Raw genomic sequence first — 16,197 nt, forward strand, 5'->3', positions numbered from 1 at the left:
GAAACTGAATTACCTGAGCTCCTTTTTGGAAATGACCTCTCCCCCCGTTTAAGACTTCTGGCTGCATCTCTCTGCAATTGTCAGAGACAGCTCATATACGTCCACGGCCCGGAGCGCGGACCTCCGCCTTCACTCCACAGCTTGGAGAAGAAGCGTGAAGGAACATCCCTAGGAAAGCCCAAACCCTTCTATGGTGACCAGATTCACTGTCAAATGACTTGATTACCAATTTAATCTGGAATAGAGCTTTGGGCTTCAAATTTGCTAGGGAGGCAGGTAAAGGGCCTTACTTCATTCACCAAGTAGTATTTAAGAGTGAGATGATCCTGCTCGTAGCTGAAGAGGAAACACTCACCCTGAAGGAACGGCTCAGAGGAATCTCCGCTTGCAGAGACCCGGGCCCCAGTAAAACACACAAACTAAACTCTGCTATAAGCTGGGAGCACCACTGACCAAACACTTGCTCAGCAGCTTCTCTAAGTGCATTTCTGAACACAAGCTCAGTCTTCTGAACAGTAGTCTTTAATAGATCTGCCACGTTGGTGGAAGGAAGGGAATAATAATAATAATAATAATAATTTTTAAAAAATCACATATAATCTTGCTGGATAGTCCTATTAAAGAAACAATACAAGAAAAACTGCCAGTCCCAGCCTCAGTACCAAACAAGGGGGCCTGGGATACGTAAGGAAGAAAATGAAAGTCTTGTGCCTGGGTGCCTGTGTTTGGCATTAAAAGGCAAAACAGAAATAGAAGTGGCCGGTATGAGAAGTCGCCCTCTATTCTCAAGGAAGAGAGTCTGATGTGAGGACAAAAAAACCTGCAAGGGAGTCATGGATGGGTCAGAGCTATGTCCAGTTTCTACAGGAAGAGGCAGAGTCCAAATAGCTTACGCTGAAGAAAGGTTACAAGATTTCCTCCTCAGTAGGAAGTGAAGAATTACTGACAAAATTCAAACCTTTGAAATATGAGAACTAAAGCAATTCAGGACTTCTCATTTGCACTCACCTGAAAGTGGAGAGCAACAGCAGGTTTCGCCATTAAGTTATTAAAATGCTCATGAAATTGCGGAGAGAGAATATCCTGGGACAAGGTTTCATATGGATCAAAGGCTTGCTCCTAAATAAAAACAGACAATTATATACATACATGAAGGATGCAAGATATTTCTGTCCCAGCTGGTACAATTAATTCCTTTAATAAGCTGATACACAAGTTGAACTTCTCAAGAAAAGATCAATTTTGCAAAACAAATATTGAGTAAACCACAACCCTTTTTCACTTCCAAATGTTAAAGGCACACACCATTGTCTCAGCATTCCTCAACCTCGCCGTACTTACCACTAACACAAACTTTGCTTTACTGAAGCAGTGGGAAGCAAGAAGAGTTCTTGCTTTCAGCCCACCCACATTTCAGACGGAATGGCCATTTACCTCCTCTCTCCCAATAAATACACTTTGGAAAGAAGTGCAGGTAAAGGTGAACTTTGGAGACTGTCACAAGGAGGCATTGTTGTACCACCGCCAGTTCAGGGCGCGTCACCTAAGAGCGGCCAGTCACAAGCACCCGGACTTCGGCACACTTTTCTGGCCACCTTGGAAGGCTGGGAAAATCTCTCACTCTGGGACAAAGCAGCTCGTCGGAAAGAGTCTCAGGGAAGTCCTCTAACGCCACCAAGGGTTTCAGGTGCAAAAACTGTGACTCTGGATGGAGAATCTGGCTGTGATTCTGTAACAGCAGCTACAGCAGGATGGGGTGAAAACCTGACTGTACATGAATCTCTGCAGGAAGAATTGATGACTGCTCACGGATCACCTGCTCCACGGCCTGCCAGGCTGTTCCCCAGCCTCTGCAGATTCCCTGGGCTGAATCACTCATGAATCACCGGGTCATCCGGTGCTGATGGCGCGATGCCCAGAATAAGCGCATACCTCTTCTCACCTTAATGCAGAAGCGCTTGTCAGAGTGCAGGCTGCAGAATTTGGGAGTACCAAACACCACAACGGCTCCCTGGAACATCCAGGTAAAGTCTCAAGTCTTCCATTGGCAGAGGGTCCAGGGGATTTCCTACCTTGCTCATGGGGCAGCTGCAGTTAAACTCTTTGTGGGGAGGAGAGGCACAGAATGCACTCTCTTTCCACATGCAAAGTGCAATCATCACTCTCAACTCTCCCCATCAAGTTCTAATCATCGCTGTCCATTCGCATCATAGAATCATAGAATCATTAAGGTTGGAAAAGACCCTTAAGATCATCGAATCCAACTGTTAACCTGACACTGCCAAGTCCATCACTATACCATGTCCTCGAGCACCACGTCTACCCGTCCTTTAAATCCCTCCAGGGATGGGGACTCAGCCCCTGCCCTGGGCAGCCTGGGCCAATGCTTGACCACCCTTTCGGTGAATCAGATTGTATCTGGGAGGGGGGATAAAAGGGGGGGAAGGTTTGGCACTTCAGCAGCAGCAGCTGAAGAGGAATGATTAGACACTCTCTAGCTGCACAGGCTGGTTTTCTTAAGCAGAATCTGAGTCCAGTTTATAGCCTGGTTTTTGGTTTTTCTTTGCTTACTCCATGCCTGCAAGCATACAACAGGGGGGCCTTATTTTACAACATCCAAATTAAAGATGGGGGCAATAACCCTGCATACAGCTTCTCTTTGCCAGAGCAGAGCCAAAGCAAAGCCGAAGCTCTGCAGAAGCAGCAAGGCAGCCGGGGGGGGGGCTCAGCTGCACCCCGGTGGGAGCAGGAACGGCTGCAGCACCCCAGGACCCGAGCAGAGAGCGGGGCTGCAGCTCCTACTGCCAGGGGAATCCCGCCTGCAAACCTGCTGGGGCAGCCACACCGATACCTGGTCACCCCGGCCTCTCTTTTTACCCTTTTTACTGCATTTTGGAAGCGTTTTCAGTTTCTTCCACGCAGACTTGAATCAGCGTTTTGAGGTTTTGGTTTTGCTTTTTGAACACAAGACTGAAACAAACTGCATTAGCTATCTCCCCCAAGAGACTAATTAAAAAAAAAGGGGGTTTTACACTTGCAATGTTGCAAAAGTTACCGAAATACGGAGACGTTAACTTGATACCCACATAAGTTATCTTAATGCAGCGCACAGTTCCGGACCGGGATTTATACATTTCAGCCCCTTTTGCTGTAGTGCACTGGTTTCCCCCTTTTTTTGCTTTGTGGGTACCTAAAACTTCTCCTATGGAAACTCTTACTCTTACCAGCATAAGAAATGTATAATCTACTGATGATAACCTCACTTTACTAGCTGCTTTCTGAAGGCCACTTCAAACTAGGCACCAAGCCACCCTGCCCTCAGTCCGGAGGCTCTCCTGCCACTAGCCGGACATCACTACAGAGAGTATCTAAGGCAATCATTAAAACACATCGTAGTAGTTAGAATTGTAAAAGTTACCACCAAGTAAACTGTTTTTACCAGCATATAAACAAAGAGCCATCTCCCACTCACATGTGTCAGGCATCATGTTCTTGAATTTCCTCCACACTGGGAAAAACTGTTTTATTTTCCCCGTACTTGCTTATCCCAAAACCACTACAATATTTATGTTTAAACCTTCCAGAGAACTGATGCAGAAAAGCAGACAAAGCAGGAAGATTCCAGCAACACTGCAAAGTGTTTTTTGGTTGCGTTTTTTTTTTTTTAATTATCCTTCCAAGTAAGTTGAAGGACCTTTATAATGGACACACTAAGCAAACAAGCCTGGCAGTAAGATAGGCAGAGCAAATAAACACTTCACTTTCATGTGTCTTTTTAATGATCCCTTTTGCAAATACTCACAGAAAGATGATCTCAACATGTCAGATGATCAAATGAACAGCCTAGTTATTAAGTAGGTCTTGCTCCGTATTAAGCTTGAATTTAATAATTCAGTTACTACCTGCATAAAAAGGTCTGAAGAATAATCTCTTCTTCATCTCCTATTTATGTTCTTCAGTTAATGAAAATGGAGTGATATTTTTACTCATTGAACAGTATTTGTTTCCCTTCAAGCACAGGATGCCTAAGAGAAGCTTTTGCAATGAACTGAGATGTATGTTTTCCGGGATGCACCATTTCAAATTTGAAGTCTTTTTTCAATTTTAATGTAATAGCCACTTAAATTCATTCTTCAAATGCTTCTCCTTATCATCATACAAGCAATTACGCTTTACCATCTTAAGAGCTAAGACCTAGGCAACTGGACTTTCCTACTGCCATGTCACATGAGTGGCTTATTGAAGTAACGCCAGCAAAACGTTATCTTTATGGTATATTCATAATTTAGTGGCAGACGGGCTGAAGGACCCGTATTCTTCACACCCACAAGAACTGTTTTCCTAATGGTACTAGTGGGTTCATGCAGTCCTCAGATTCTAAAAACTGAACATACATAAAAGCGAAATGGAAGTGTTATTGGTTGTCATTTTCTTTAAAAGCATCGTAATTTTAAGATTAAAAGCGTAAGTTTCACATTCCCCACGTGGTTCATCTGAGATCCTCTCTCCCCCTCAGGTCAGAACACCTCCTTTGACTTCCTCTGTGATACAGTCTACACGGTTTACATGATTACCCTTACCTTTTGGGTCAGAAAATGGGGCTCAATACCCCCCTCAAGAAAAAGCAGACTCAATTTAAACATGTCTAAAGACAGCAAAAACTCTACACCTACCTCGGCAATCTGTTCCAAGAGTCAGCTCCCCTGACGGTTAAAGAGGTGTGGTGCATTTCTAAGCTGAACCGGCCACCTGCCTTTCAGATACCGCTTTTTTGCCGTGCACCTCTGCCAAATTCCAGAGTCAGTTTGTACTCTGTTTCCAGGTGATGAAGGTACCTATATGCCCATCTTATTTTGACTAAACGGAGCTCTATCTCACTGTAAAGCACTTTCTCAAAAACTTTACTTCTGTGACTCTCTTCTGTAGTCCTTCCAGTATTTCAATGCCCATTTAAAAAAAAAAAAAACCTGACAAAATAACTTAATAATGTTCCAGTACGAGCCACACCAAATCCACGTGCAGTATGTTCCCTTATTCCTACTCTTTAAGATCTATTTTTATAGGTCAATGGGTACCAATAGCACTTTTGCTCCAATACTGAACAGTAAGCTTCTGTTCAGCTGCATGTCTGTTTTGATACTTCATTCCTTCCCAGAGTTATTGCTTTGCAGAGACACTTCCCATTCCAGACACATACGATGCATTTGCCTGAATTAAGAACACATTTTGTTTGCGTTAGCTCACTGTCCAGAGCAATGCAAGTCACTCATCTTGCAGATCTACGTCCAACGGCTATGATTTTTGGGTAGCCCTGTGCCCGACACCAATGCCTACAAAAAAATCAAAGCGCCACCTTCTTTCAGTAAGCAATCCCAGGTAATTACTTTTCAAGTCCACATCCCTACAGGATCGTAGCAATGAATTCCCACTCTGAAATAAGATTTTAATTTTGTGCTTTACCTGCTTGATACCGTTTCTGTGACAGTTGGAAAACACACTTTAGCTTACCTACTAAAGACAGGCAGGGAAGATCTCTGTTCAGAGCTTATTAAAAGGACTTTTTACAGCTGCAAGTTTATCAGCCATGTTGGAGTCATTACCAAAAGTTTACTAAGAAAATAAATCAGTGATTAAAAAAAACCCCAAACCAACAAAACACTGTACCTCGGCAAGATCCTCAAAGCAGCTGCCAGCCAACGGATGAGGACTGCTTTCATCAGTCATTTCAACAGTATCCTCAATCAATCCTAAAAGCTTCACTGTCAACTCATGAATATCTGAAATGTTGCTAAATATCACGTCGATATCCTGCAAACACAAAACGTGTCTTAGTAGTGTTTAGAATAATTTATTTTGCTTACATAAATATTGAAGCATTTTTCGTGAAGTCTGGAGAGGAGCCAACAAAAAGCTAGGAAGAAAGTTAAATTACATGGTCTTCCCAGCCCCGCAGCCTTGTCTGGGCACATCCAGCCTTGCACAATTCTCACCCCAGCAAAAGCAAGCAGACCATCTTTCCAGGCCGGAGCAGCAGCAGTCCCGGGACGGGCTGTGCAGTGCTTTGGACAGAAACGCCTGGCTTTTTCAGCCACAATTCCCAGCTGTTATTTTCCCCTCTGTTGATTCTTCTCTCTCAGAACACAACAGGAAGGAGGCAATTCAAAGCAGCTCCAAGGTCAGAGCCTCTAAACCACAGGTAAAAATAAAGCAGCTACTTGGCTCCTTTAGCAGAACACTACCTGGGTACAGAGGAGGAATCGGCAGCGTCCTTTTCCAACGTCTACTTTTACATTTTTCAAATCCACGCACCGCAAACACACCCAACTAGGCAGCCCCTTCCAATGACCCGCATTCTTCTTCTGACCCCTCTGAAATACACTTCTCGGAAGCCTTCTCTGCCCCAACCTGACACTGCAGAGCTTGCTTGACCTCCTGCCAGCGCCAAGACCATGGCAATCTCTTCGTGGGAACAAGCAATCTCAAAACTTCTCATACCCATTCCCATATTACAAAAGAATATTCCTCGGCTCCAAAATATCGCTCCCTTCTCCTCCCATCATCCTCGTTTGAATTCTGTCCCCGCATTTGCACAATTCTCCGATATCCTATCAGCTACAGAGGAGCCTCCACACCCAGCTGTAATGGGAATGTCTCCTGCTGCCTCTCTTTTTAACCTGCTGGTATCACCTACGAATCCCAGTTCAGGTTCTCCTGGCCAGGTCCCTTCTCCTTCCTCGCACAGGAAGGATTCACTAATCCCTCATTGTCACTCTTCTCTTACAAGAGATGTACTTCCTTTTCAGACTCCAGCATCCTGAGAACAGAATGTGCCACATATACAATTTCAATCAGTTATCAAACAGAGATTCCCTTCACAGTCAGTCACACGCGAGAAAATCCAGAGCCAAGGGCTGTTTTACTTGTAGTTTCTGCAGATCGGGCTGCCCTGGGGTAGACTTCAAACGTCAATTCAAGCGTTCATCTGCATTCACGGTACATGTAGGTAGATAACTGTTAATTTTTGTGTTAAGCAAAAGGGTAACTATTACCTACATGCCCAAAGGACTCCAGCTATCGCTGGCATCCGACAGGGAATCATGTCCATTAAGCTTCACTCCAAGAGCAGCACTCTTCATACTATTAATGGCAATTCCTCCATTTTATTTCATATACAGTCAACACTCATTATGCACCGACATACCATCAAATTTAATTTTACCTCCAACGCAGTGAATGTAATATTGATATGTTATGGCTGCTAATGGAGCGACTAGCATTACATATCAATAACCTATTAAAGGACTTACATTAGGCGTGAACAATTTTCTGTTTGATAGGAAAGCTTCCCGAAATACTTTTATGATCAGATTCAACTCCCGCAGATATTGCCTTTCTTCTGCAATTTCGTTTCTCACTAGGTCATAGTAGTTGAGTTCCCCAGAAGAAGAGGGCTCGTCTTCACAGAGAGAAACCAAACCAATGTCATCCTGATCAAACATATCCATCAAAACCTAGCAAAGAAATTAAAAAAATTACATGCAAGCCTGATTTTTACACTTGGCTCAAGCTCAGCTATTTCAATGTGTTCAGAGAAATCCTTTGAGTTTTTAATACAATACTTTCTGTGATCACTTTCACAAGGGAGTAATATTTAAACTTTGGCAGCAGAAGGCTGGAGCAGTTGCCAAAGCCATTTTTCCCTTTATAAGTTAGTACGACCTAGAAAACAAGTTACAATTCATGCAGAACCAATTTTGAAAACAAGGCATCTTGCATAAGCCTTTGACAAAACCCTCCTGGTAAAGACGAAATTAAACAAAAATGTTTCTCATTTTTAGGAGGATGAAAACTAAATGTCTTTTCTGTATTATAAAGAAAGAAAGAGCTGTCATAACAAAGCGGCATCAGGAGGACAGTAACACAGCTGAGAAATAAAGGACAACATCGCTTTCTGTCCTTACATTGTTTTGTAAGTACTACTACTGTTCCAAAACTTAACAGGCTTAGCTTAAACTTAAGTCTTTACTGTGACAGGTCTGGCATGACTAAGGAGAGAAGCTTCTGCACTTGAATAAGACCAGTCTCTCCTTCCTATCCAACTTTGGTTATATCATCTAAAAAATGAAAAAAATTGCCACTAGTGTCTACCTTGGTATCTGTCCAAAAGACTAGTTTAATCCCAACTCCTTACCTTATCAGCACACATTGATACTTTAATGTCCTGCTGGGAGATCTCAAAGTGTCGTATATTGAAAACGTAGTTTCCAGCCAGCTTTAAAATGTCAGCTGAGATGTATTCTAAGACAGCCACAATGTACAGAGAGACATGGTAATCTACCTTATAACCTAGGACCTCCTGCAAATTGAAAACGAGAGGGAAAAAAAAAAAGCTATTTATTCCAGAAATTCCTTTGGAATGACAACTAACACCTTGAGTTTTCTACTGAAATGGATCTTGTCCGTGTTGATAATTGACAGCAATGCAACAGGCAGGGCAAAGGACATCAAATGGAAATTTGATCAGCCGCCTCACAGGAAATGCTCGCAAACACTTCCTGGTGCTATTTTGCCATATACTGACCGATGAAAAGCTACAGAACTTTCAATAATCCTCTTCCTCTAAAAATAACAGTCCTAAAAATAGGGTTCTTTCACAGAAAGGACTTCACCGGAACCACTCTTGTACTTAAATTTTAGTCTACATCTGTGCTTATTGCAGGACTCTGGCCCTAATCTGGACTCTTCAGAAAAGAGCATGCTTCATTTCAAATTGTTTTCGATGGAAAAAGTTGCCTTTAATGAAACTGGAGACTGGATGTTCAACCTGTTATGTACTACAATCCGTTTTAGTCCATCCTTTACATTTGGATGAACAACTAAGCCATCTGCATCCTTGCATTACATAAAATAATTAAACTTTAATAATTAGGTCTGCACAGGAAAAAACCCAGGATGAACGTTGCACATTTTTCTCGTGATACGCGCTCCGCGTTCTGCAGAGCATGCACGACATGGCCTCTCATTTGTGACAGGACGGTCAAGGATAAATCCAGGTAAGTTCATGCACTTGAATAAGGTAGTCTTGTTCTTATCATATTTTGATGCATCTTCTAAAAATCAGATTCTGTGTCTGTGTCCACACACTTCCAAACCAGGCTTCATAAAAGAAAGCCAGTGTTGTCTAGGAGGCCTTATGCTGTTTTCTTTCCTAACACCTCTTCCCCTCTCATTAACCATCACCAACTGAGACGCTGTATATAAGAACACAGTGACTACACCTGAAGAAGCGCTTTAATTTCTGCTTATGCTTGAATAATGTTTTCTCAGTGCAGCTGGAAACTCTGGTGCAACAATGCCACCACTGGAGAAAAGCATTTTTTAAGCTATGAATGAAAAGGAAAATCAATAGAAAAAAGAAATACCAAAAAATGAGCAGTGTTTGAATCTGCCTGAATCTACTGATTCAGCACTGATCTAAAAGTGATTGAACACTGATCTAAAAATGCGAGTACTGTTTTATCATTAAAAAGAAAACTCTACAGGGACACAGTATGAATACATGCTTACCGTGTGACACTGAAACCTGACTGTAATCAAGGGGCTCTAAACCTGTTGTAAGTAACACTGAGGTGGCCACTCTCCTCCCAAAACCAATAAAGTCTGTATTTGGCCTCTTGTCACACCTTTGCAGATCTATTGATTTTAAAACCAAGGCATCAGTGACATTCAACAGTAACTGAAAGGACACTGATACACATCTTAGTTGACAGTATACAAGGAACAGGATCTACTTGTTCTCTCATAGTTTGGCTTCTGCAGCAATTTGGAACAAATAAAGGCATCCAAACAGTGCTACTGAAGTAAGGAAGGTATTTGAGTTTGTTTGGGTTTTATTTATGTTAAAAACTAACTAGTCATATTTCAAAGCAGAGTAATAACATGATAAATTTAGGTATCTACATTTATTACCTACTACAATATACTCATCCTGTTCTGTGGTGACTTCACTCTTTCAGCCAATATGAGAAACTTACCTAATTTCACATAAATTAAAGAAACACTTTAAAGGTTATGCTGGAGGGCAGTTAATACAGCCGGGGGTGTGGGGTGGGCAGAAGCAGCAGTCATCAGGTTGTTGGTTTAAGTACCTTTAATAAAGGATGTATTTTGTCCACAGGTAGCAGGAGAGGGTTTCTTCTTTTTCGCTTCTCTATAGCGGACTGAGCATCAGCAATCGCCCACTTGTCTATTGGATGAGGAAATGTCTTTTGAACGCGGTCCTGTCCAAACATAAAGAGTGAGCTTAGATTAACCGCAGTAATCAGAGAAGTTTAAAAAAAACAAAACAGCAAATTACTTCCCCTGCAGTATAGACAATTATCCTCCTCCTCAGTGTTTGCAACACATTTTCCTAACTGTTCTCTCCTTCTTAGCCAACTCGGCTTCACTCTTTTCAATAATCCCAAACAACCTCCCGTCCCCAAGCACGAAGAACTCCTTCAAATCTCCTAAAGCAACTCCTCCTCTGTGATCTTTTCGTCACAAGAGCAGCACGAAACCTCAGCTGAGAGCAGGAGCCCAAAATATAAACATCAGGAAGCACTAAACAGTTTACAGTCTAAATGAAAAAAACAAGTCAATATTGTTCCCGTTTCATAAAAGCCCAGAGTGTAACTTCTCCTATACCAGATCAAGTTTACGGCAGAAATAAAAAACAAGTGCAGGATCTTCCAACTAGGAAGAGGGCTGCGATTCACGAAGAAGGCTGGCTATAACACTGTGGAGCCCACAAGCCCACACAAGACCACCTTCCCCGCTGCACAGCCAGTCACAGCGGCTGCAGTTTACAGCCCCCGCTACCAGGGTACGCTGTACGCAATTTCAGGTCACTTTTCTATAGATTCACATTTCAACAGCTGCTATAGGAACGGGCGAGATGATCCCCACAGAACAAACTGCTCTGGGCAGCAGCCCCCAGCTGAATGCACGCACGAGCCCGGTCCTGCTTTCCATGTTGTTCTCCAGGCTTCCCGCTGCAGCCCCCGCGAGCGGGGGAATTAACGCTGTAAGAACGAGCCTAAACTGGACTGCTGCTTAAGCGACTTTGGAAAACACAGATTTTTTTTAAAGTTGGATAGCTATCCCATAATGAACACAAAAGGCAAGTGAGGGGTCTTCCAGGATAGTGCCAGGGCTCTGTTCTGTTCTCAGGGGGAGTAGCGATCACCTCCAGGGCCGTGCCCTTACTCCACCCGGCACTGCCAGGCCGGCACAGCATGCGGTGCGGTGCCATACCCGACCTCTGCTTTGGACCTGGAACCGGGGCCACAACGAGGCCTGGATGGGTGATAACCCTTAATCATAGAATCATAGAATCGGTTAGGTTGGAAAAGACCCTTAAGATCATCGAGTCCAGCCATTAACCCAGCACTGCCAAGGCCACCACTAAACCGTGTCCTCAAGCACCACGTCTCCCCAGGGATGGGGACTCAGCCCCTGCCCTGGGCAGCCTGGGCCAGGGCCTGACAGCCCTTTCCATGAAGAAGTTTTTCCCAATACCCAACCCAACCCTGCCCTGGCGCAGCTTGAGGCCGTTCCCTCTCGTCCCATCGCTTGTTCCTGGGGAGCAGAGACCGACCCCCCCGGCTCCAGCCTCCTTTCAGGCCGTTGCAGAGAGCGATGAGGGCTCCCCTCAGCCTCCTCTTCTCCAGGCTGAGCCCCCCCAGCTCCCCCAGCCGCTCCTCCCCAGCCTTGTGCTCCAGACCCTTAAAGGAGAGGTTTTAGAGATGAGCTGAATTATGGTCCAAGAAAAACGGAGAAATCTATGTGTGCCTTTGATAAAAAGACTTTTGCACATAGAAAGATTCCTGCACATATTCTGAAATTCAACAGGAGGCCTGAGGTCTTCTTAGAGGCAGCTTTTAAATATTTGCACATGGCCATTTAACGCTCAGCCTCCTGCGTCAGCTGTCTGTGCCAGGTAAACACACGGTGACCTTTCCTCTTGGACAGCAGCCTAAAGCTCCAGGCTGGTTCACCAAAATGAACTTGCCTTGAGATTCTACCAGGAGATCGCCCGCCACACGGACGTAACGTGGCGTCCAGCTGTCCTGCAACTTCACGGCGCGCTTCACGAGGAACACGCCTTTTGCACTCGGTCTTTGCTGGTTGCCAGTGTTTTGCTGGGAACAATTTGAAGGGCCTGTTCTATTTATAAAACCTTTATAATCTGGGATTTTAGACCTTGATCTTGCAAATACTTAAGTATAATATTATGCACAAATAGCTCCATTAGCTCCAGGCTGTTATGTAAATATCTTCACGATAAACTTAAGAGATCACAGCATGCATGTTTTCTCTTAACAGCTAAAAACGGCTGAGGAGCAGAGCCAAAAGCCTTCCTTCGTGGATCTCAGCTGCCTGCTGGCAGCGCAATCCCACCAACAACCCGTAACACAAAACTGAATTCTACTTTCCCTGCTCTGGAAGAGTCTGAATTTATTGACCTACAGAACAATAACGTTTTTGGGAACCCATTACCACTAGTTAGACCTAGCTCTGTGTTTTTAAATTAAATAACTGTTATATCGCCAAGTGCAACAATGTTTTATTATTCACAGCTTTAAAATGCCAGGTATATTTAAAATAGGATACACAGGATTTAGTGTCTGCTGTGATATTTGTAACCACAATTCAGAGAGTTGCCGGTTATCTCAGAAGGCTGTCATTCGACTGTAATTTGTGGAGCATACACATACCCGATGAAAATTATTAATTCATATGTACACAGGGTAATTTTATCACCTCGTGACTCAGAAGTAGAAAATTATGGAGCTGGTGTGGAGAATAATCAGTGCTATCTCAAACAGTCCTGTGTGCTGGAGGGCTTGATCAGCTGGGAACTGGAGAAAGAACATGGTATTTCTCAGCTCTGCATCTAAAGTTCAAATCCAGACTCAAGGTAGCAACAATTCGGAGAGCTATTAAGGGACTATTAAGTTTTCCTTTTATTTAGTCATACTATAATCTTTATGCATCAGTATTACAAAATACATTAATCATAAACCAAAATTAATAACTAATGAATTAACTCAATGCTGAATAAAGGGTGATTGCTGCATCTAATAAGAATCTCAAACCCCTCAGGCAATTATTTTGTAAATATATGTTCTTTATTTCCATGACACACACATAGAATATTAGACGAGGACTTCGTTTTGTTTTAGGCTGAAAATCCTAGACATATAGATTGATGTAAAATTAATACTCTACGAAGCTGTAATGGGCCACAGCTACATGAAAGCACTTTCTCCCTCTAGACTGTATACTGAAGCGCACTCCATTAAAGCCCTCATTTTGTAGCTGATGACACAAAAGCAGACAGCTGCAATAATACAAGAGCCTCAGTGAGTTCAATAAAGTTCCAGGAACATACAACTCTATTCCCTCAGCTGCACAATCCGGGCCTCACAACAGTAACCTTTCATTCCAGTATTTACTTTCCTTCTGTATATTTATGTCAAAGAGTAGGAAAACTTGCGACATCCTTACATTCTTAAGCCCAAGGTGCATTCAAGCAGCAGAAAATCCTTCAAAGTATTCTGCATTTATAAAATTAACGCTGTAAGAAAAAATTCCTACCATTTCCATTCTGCAGCCTTGTATAGGAAAATGAGTTTCCAATTAAGCTTGCTTTGTGAAATCTGTGAAATCTGAATGCTATATAATCTTTTAGAAAAGCAGTATTAACAAGCTCCACTCTTTGGATTCACCTTGCTTTAACTTCAACCTGCACTGCTCAAAATATCTCCGTTCCTCTTAGCAATTCCGCAAGCAAGCACCCGGTTTTCCAGTATCGAGTCTTACCTCTACGTCTTGGACAGTCCGTGGCTGAGCAATGCATAGTTTGTTTAGCAGCTGAAGTATCAACTCTTCAATGTAATAGAGGGAATCTTCTTTTGCCGAAAGGTTTGGGTGAACCTGTTGCTGAACCTATCCAAAAGAATGAAAAGAATTGATTTTTTTTTCCCATTTAAAGCTGTACAGAAGCAAGAATCAGAAAAAAAGCAGAGTGCCTCTGCACTGTAGTGCTGCAAATTCACACACTTCCAGTAATTTCCCACGAGTTTTCCTATGCAGTTAAGCTGGCAATTCCTACTCCTGCAAAGCTGGCGTCTCTATTCAATTAAAAACTAAGTGTTTAGCCTTTATGGTGGGGAAGAAATTTCAAGCCAAGGCAGATTTCTGCCAACGATGCAGTGAAAACAATCACCGTGTGTAATTCTGCAGTTATTCATCCACAGAATGAGTAAGATAGTTATGTTACTAACCTTACTAATGAGTACTGGGTGACGGTGAACAGAGGAGGAACAGGGACCCACCAGAAGGAAAAGACTTGACAAGCAAGGACAGCAGGATAAGACAAGTGACTGAATTAATGCGCTGTTAAAACCTGTGGCAATAAAAAGCCACGGCCATGACGCTGGAGGAGGGCTGGAACAACTCTTTGAGATACCTCAGAACCAGAAAGTCACCTAGAACGTGAAACGCTGTCTGAGGCATGAGAAAGATGTGAAATACTTGCAACAGAAAGGGAGACCTAAGGAAAAGCATGAGTCAAAATACCAGAGTGTCAAGACTAGGAAATGCGCTGCGAGAAAAGCTGACTTCCACCCCCCTCTAACGTGAGGCAGGATAATGCCTTTTATCTCACTTGACGGAGATTAATCACAGGTTTCGTTTCCAAGGCTAAGCTAGACCAGACAACCCGAAACAGGCAACCTCAGCATGGGCCCGCACAAGCTGAAGGGCCACAACTAACTCGCCCTGGTCCGACGTGGATGTTTTCCTACTAAAAATCCCCCCAAAACCAAACAACAACCCCACCTTAAAAAAAAAAAAAAAAAAAGCACACAAGAATTAGTCTATATACTCAGTTTTCCCTGGCAGCCTCTCAATCAGGAAAGCGCTAACTAGATCTTACACTATAGCCAAAAGATTCGTAAGTAATACAATCCAGGGAAATTCCCTAGTCTCCCCATACAAATTATATGTTAATCACCTCAAAAAAGTAATCTTGCATACTAACATTGGCATTCTGTACGTGGTTTCAAACACGAGACAAATGGATTGGTAGTTTCTCGGGGGAAGACAATAACATCTTTGGGTCAATCCTAATACTCAAATACACGCGCTCCTCCCTCCAAAGACAGCGGGCGAGTCCACAAACGCTGGGGGGCTCTGAGGGCTTCCTCCAAATTAAGTAACTAATAATTTCACAGCAGTACCTTGGGGTTTGCAGCCCTGAAGGCTTCTGTAAGTCGTGCAACAAGACCAACAAGGAAGCAAGGTGTCTGGCCGGCTTCCTTCCCTGCCGGCCGCAGAGGAAGGTGGGCAGAGCTGCCCGGGAGCCGGAGCCACCGCAGGGAGCCGCTCGCTGCTCCATCTCCTGCTGTGCCAAGGCCTGAAAGAACTGGGGAAACGGGTGTGCTTTGCCCCCGCACCTCCACATGAGGAGAGAGGAAGAGCCGGGATGACCAACAGGTAGGGAGAGAAAGGGAAGAACCGCGGAGGGGACCGCTGGAAGGGGTTGCTACCGTACACCAACACCCTCGAAGCGGAGACGATGACTTGGGCGGAGAAGCCAACGCACTGCTCAAAGACGGGGAAGCACAGACAGGGACAACGCGTAGCAACGATGGGAATCCAACCGTCTCAGGGGAGTGGGAAGGGGGACGCACACTGAACACAGCAAAACATGCTGGCGCTGACTGTATTGGATCTGATAACGAAGGTATTACACAGTAGTGGTGAAGAGACTGCCAGTCGTGGGGGGTCCTACGTGACACCCAGGGAGAGACGCCCTCCCAGGCAACAACCCGCATTTCTAGGGCTTAATTCTGCACTGGCACCCTTCCTCAAAAAGCCCAGGTAAAGAAACACGTTAATATGGCAGCTGTACACCAAGAGAGAAGGGAATGCACATTCTAATCCAGCTGCTCCGTTGTGTTCTAGAGTTTTTGTATAGGTCTTTATGTATCGTTTATGCTTCTGCACCTCAAGCACGAACACTTCTCAGCTTCATACGACTGTTACACTGCTGACGTGTATACAAGATTGCGTACTACTGAAAGAAAGGAAAAAAAAAAAACCTCAAGAAAATCAAAACCACTCCTTGAAAGCTCTTACTTAAGACTG

General features: G+C 43.7%; 1 protein-coding gene across 4 annotated transcripts in view; it reads right to left on the minus strand.

Moving 5' to 3' along the window:
- SOS2 (SOS Ras/Rho guanine nucleotide exchange factor 2) overlaps positions 1-16,197 on the minus strand; it is a 55,773-nt gene that overhangs the window by 28,626 nt on the left and 10,950 nt on the right. For all 4 annotated transcript variants that reach the window (XM_082316685.1, XM_082316686.1, XM_082316684.1 and 1 more), the window contains exons 2-7: positions 13,867-13,992; positions 10,149-10,280; positions 8,192-8,356; positions 7,308-7,511; positions 5,665-5,808; positions 1,009-1,119 (exon numbers count right to left, since the gene is read on the minus strand). In XM_082316685.1, the coding sequence (XP_082172811.1) occupies positions 1,009-1,119; positions 5,665-5,808; positions 7,308-7,511; positions 8,192-8,356; positions 10,149-10,280; positions 13,867-13,992 (882 nt within the window). The remainder of the gene's footprint in view (positions 1-1,008; positions 1,120-5,664; positions 5,809-7,307; positions 7,512-8,191; positions 8,357-10,148; positions 10,281-13,866; positions 13,993-16,197) is intronic.

The sequence above is a fragment of the Platalea leucorodia genome (assembly GCF_965183815.1).
Source record: "Platalea leucorodia genome assembly, chromosome: 7".
NCBI lineage: Eukaryota > Metazoa > Chordata > Aves > Pelecaniformes > Threskiornithidae > Platalea > Platalea leucorodia.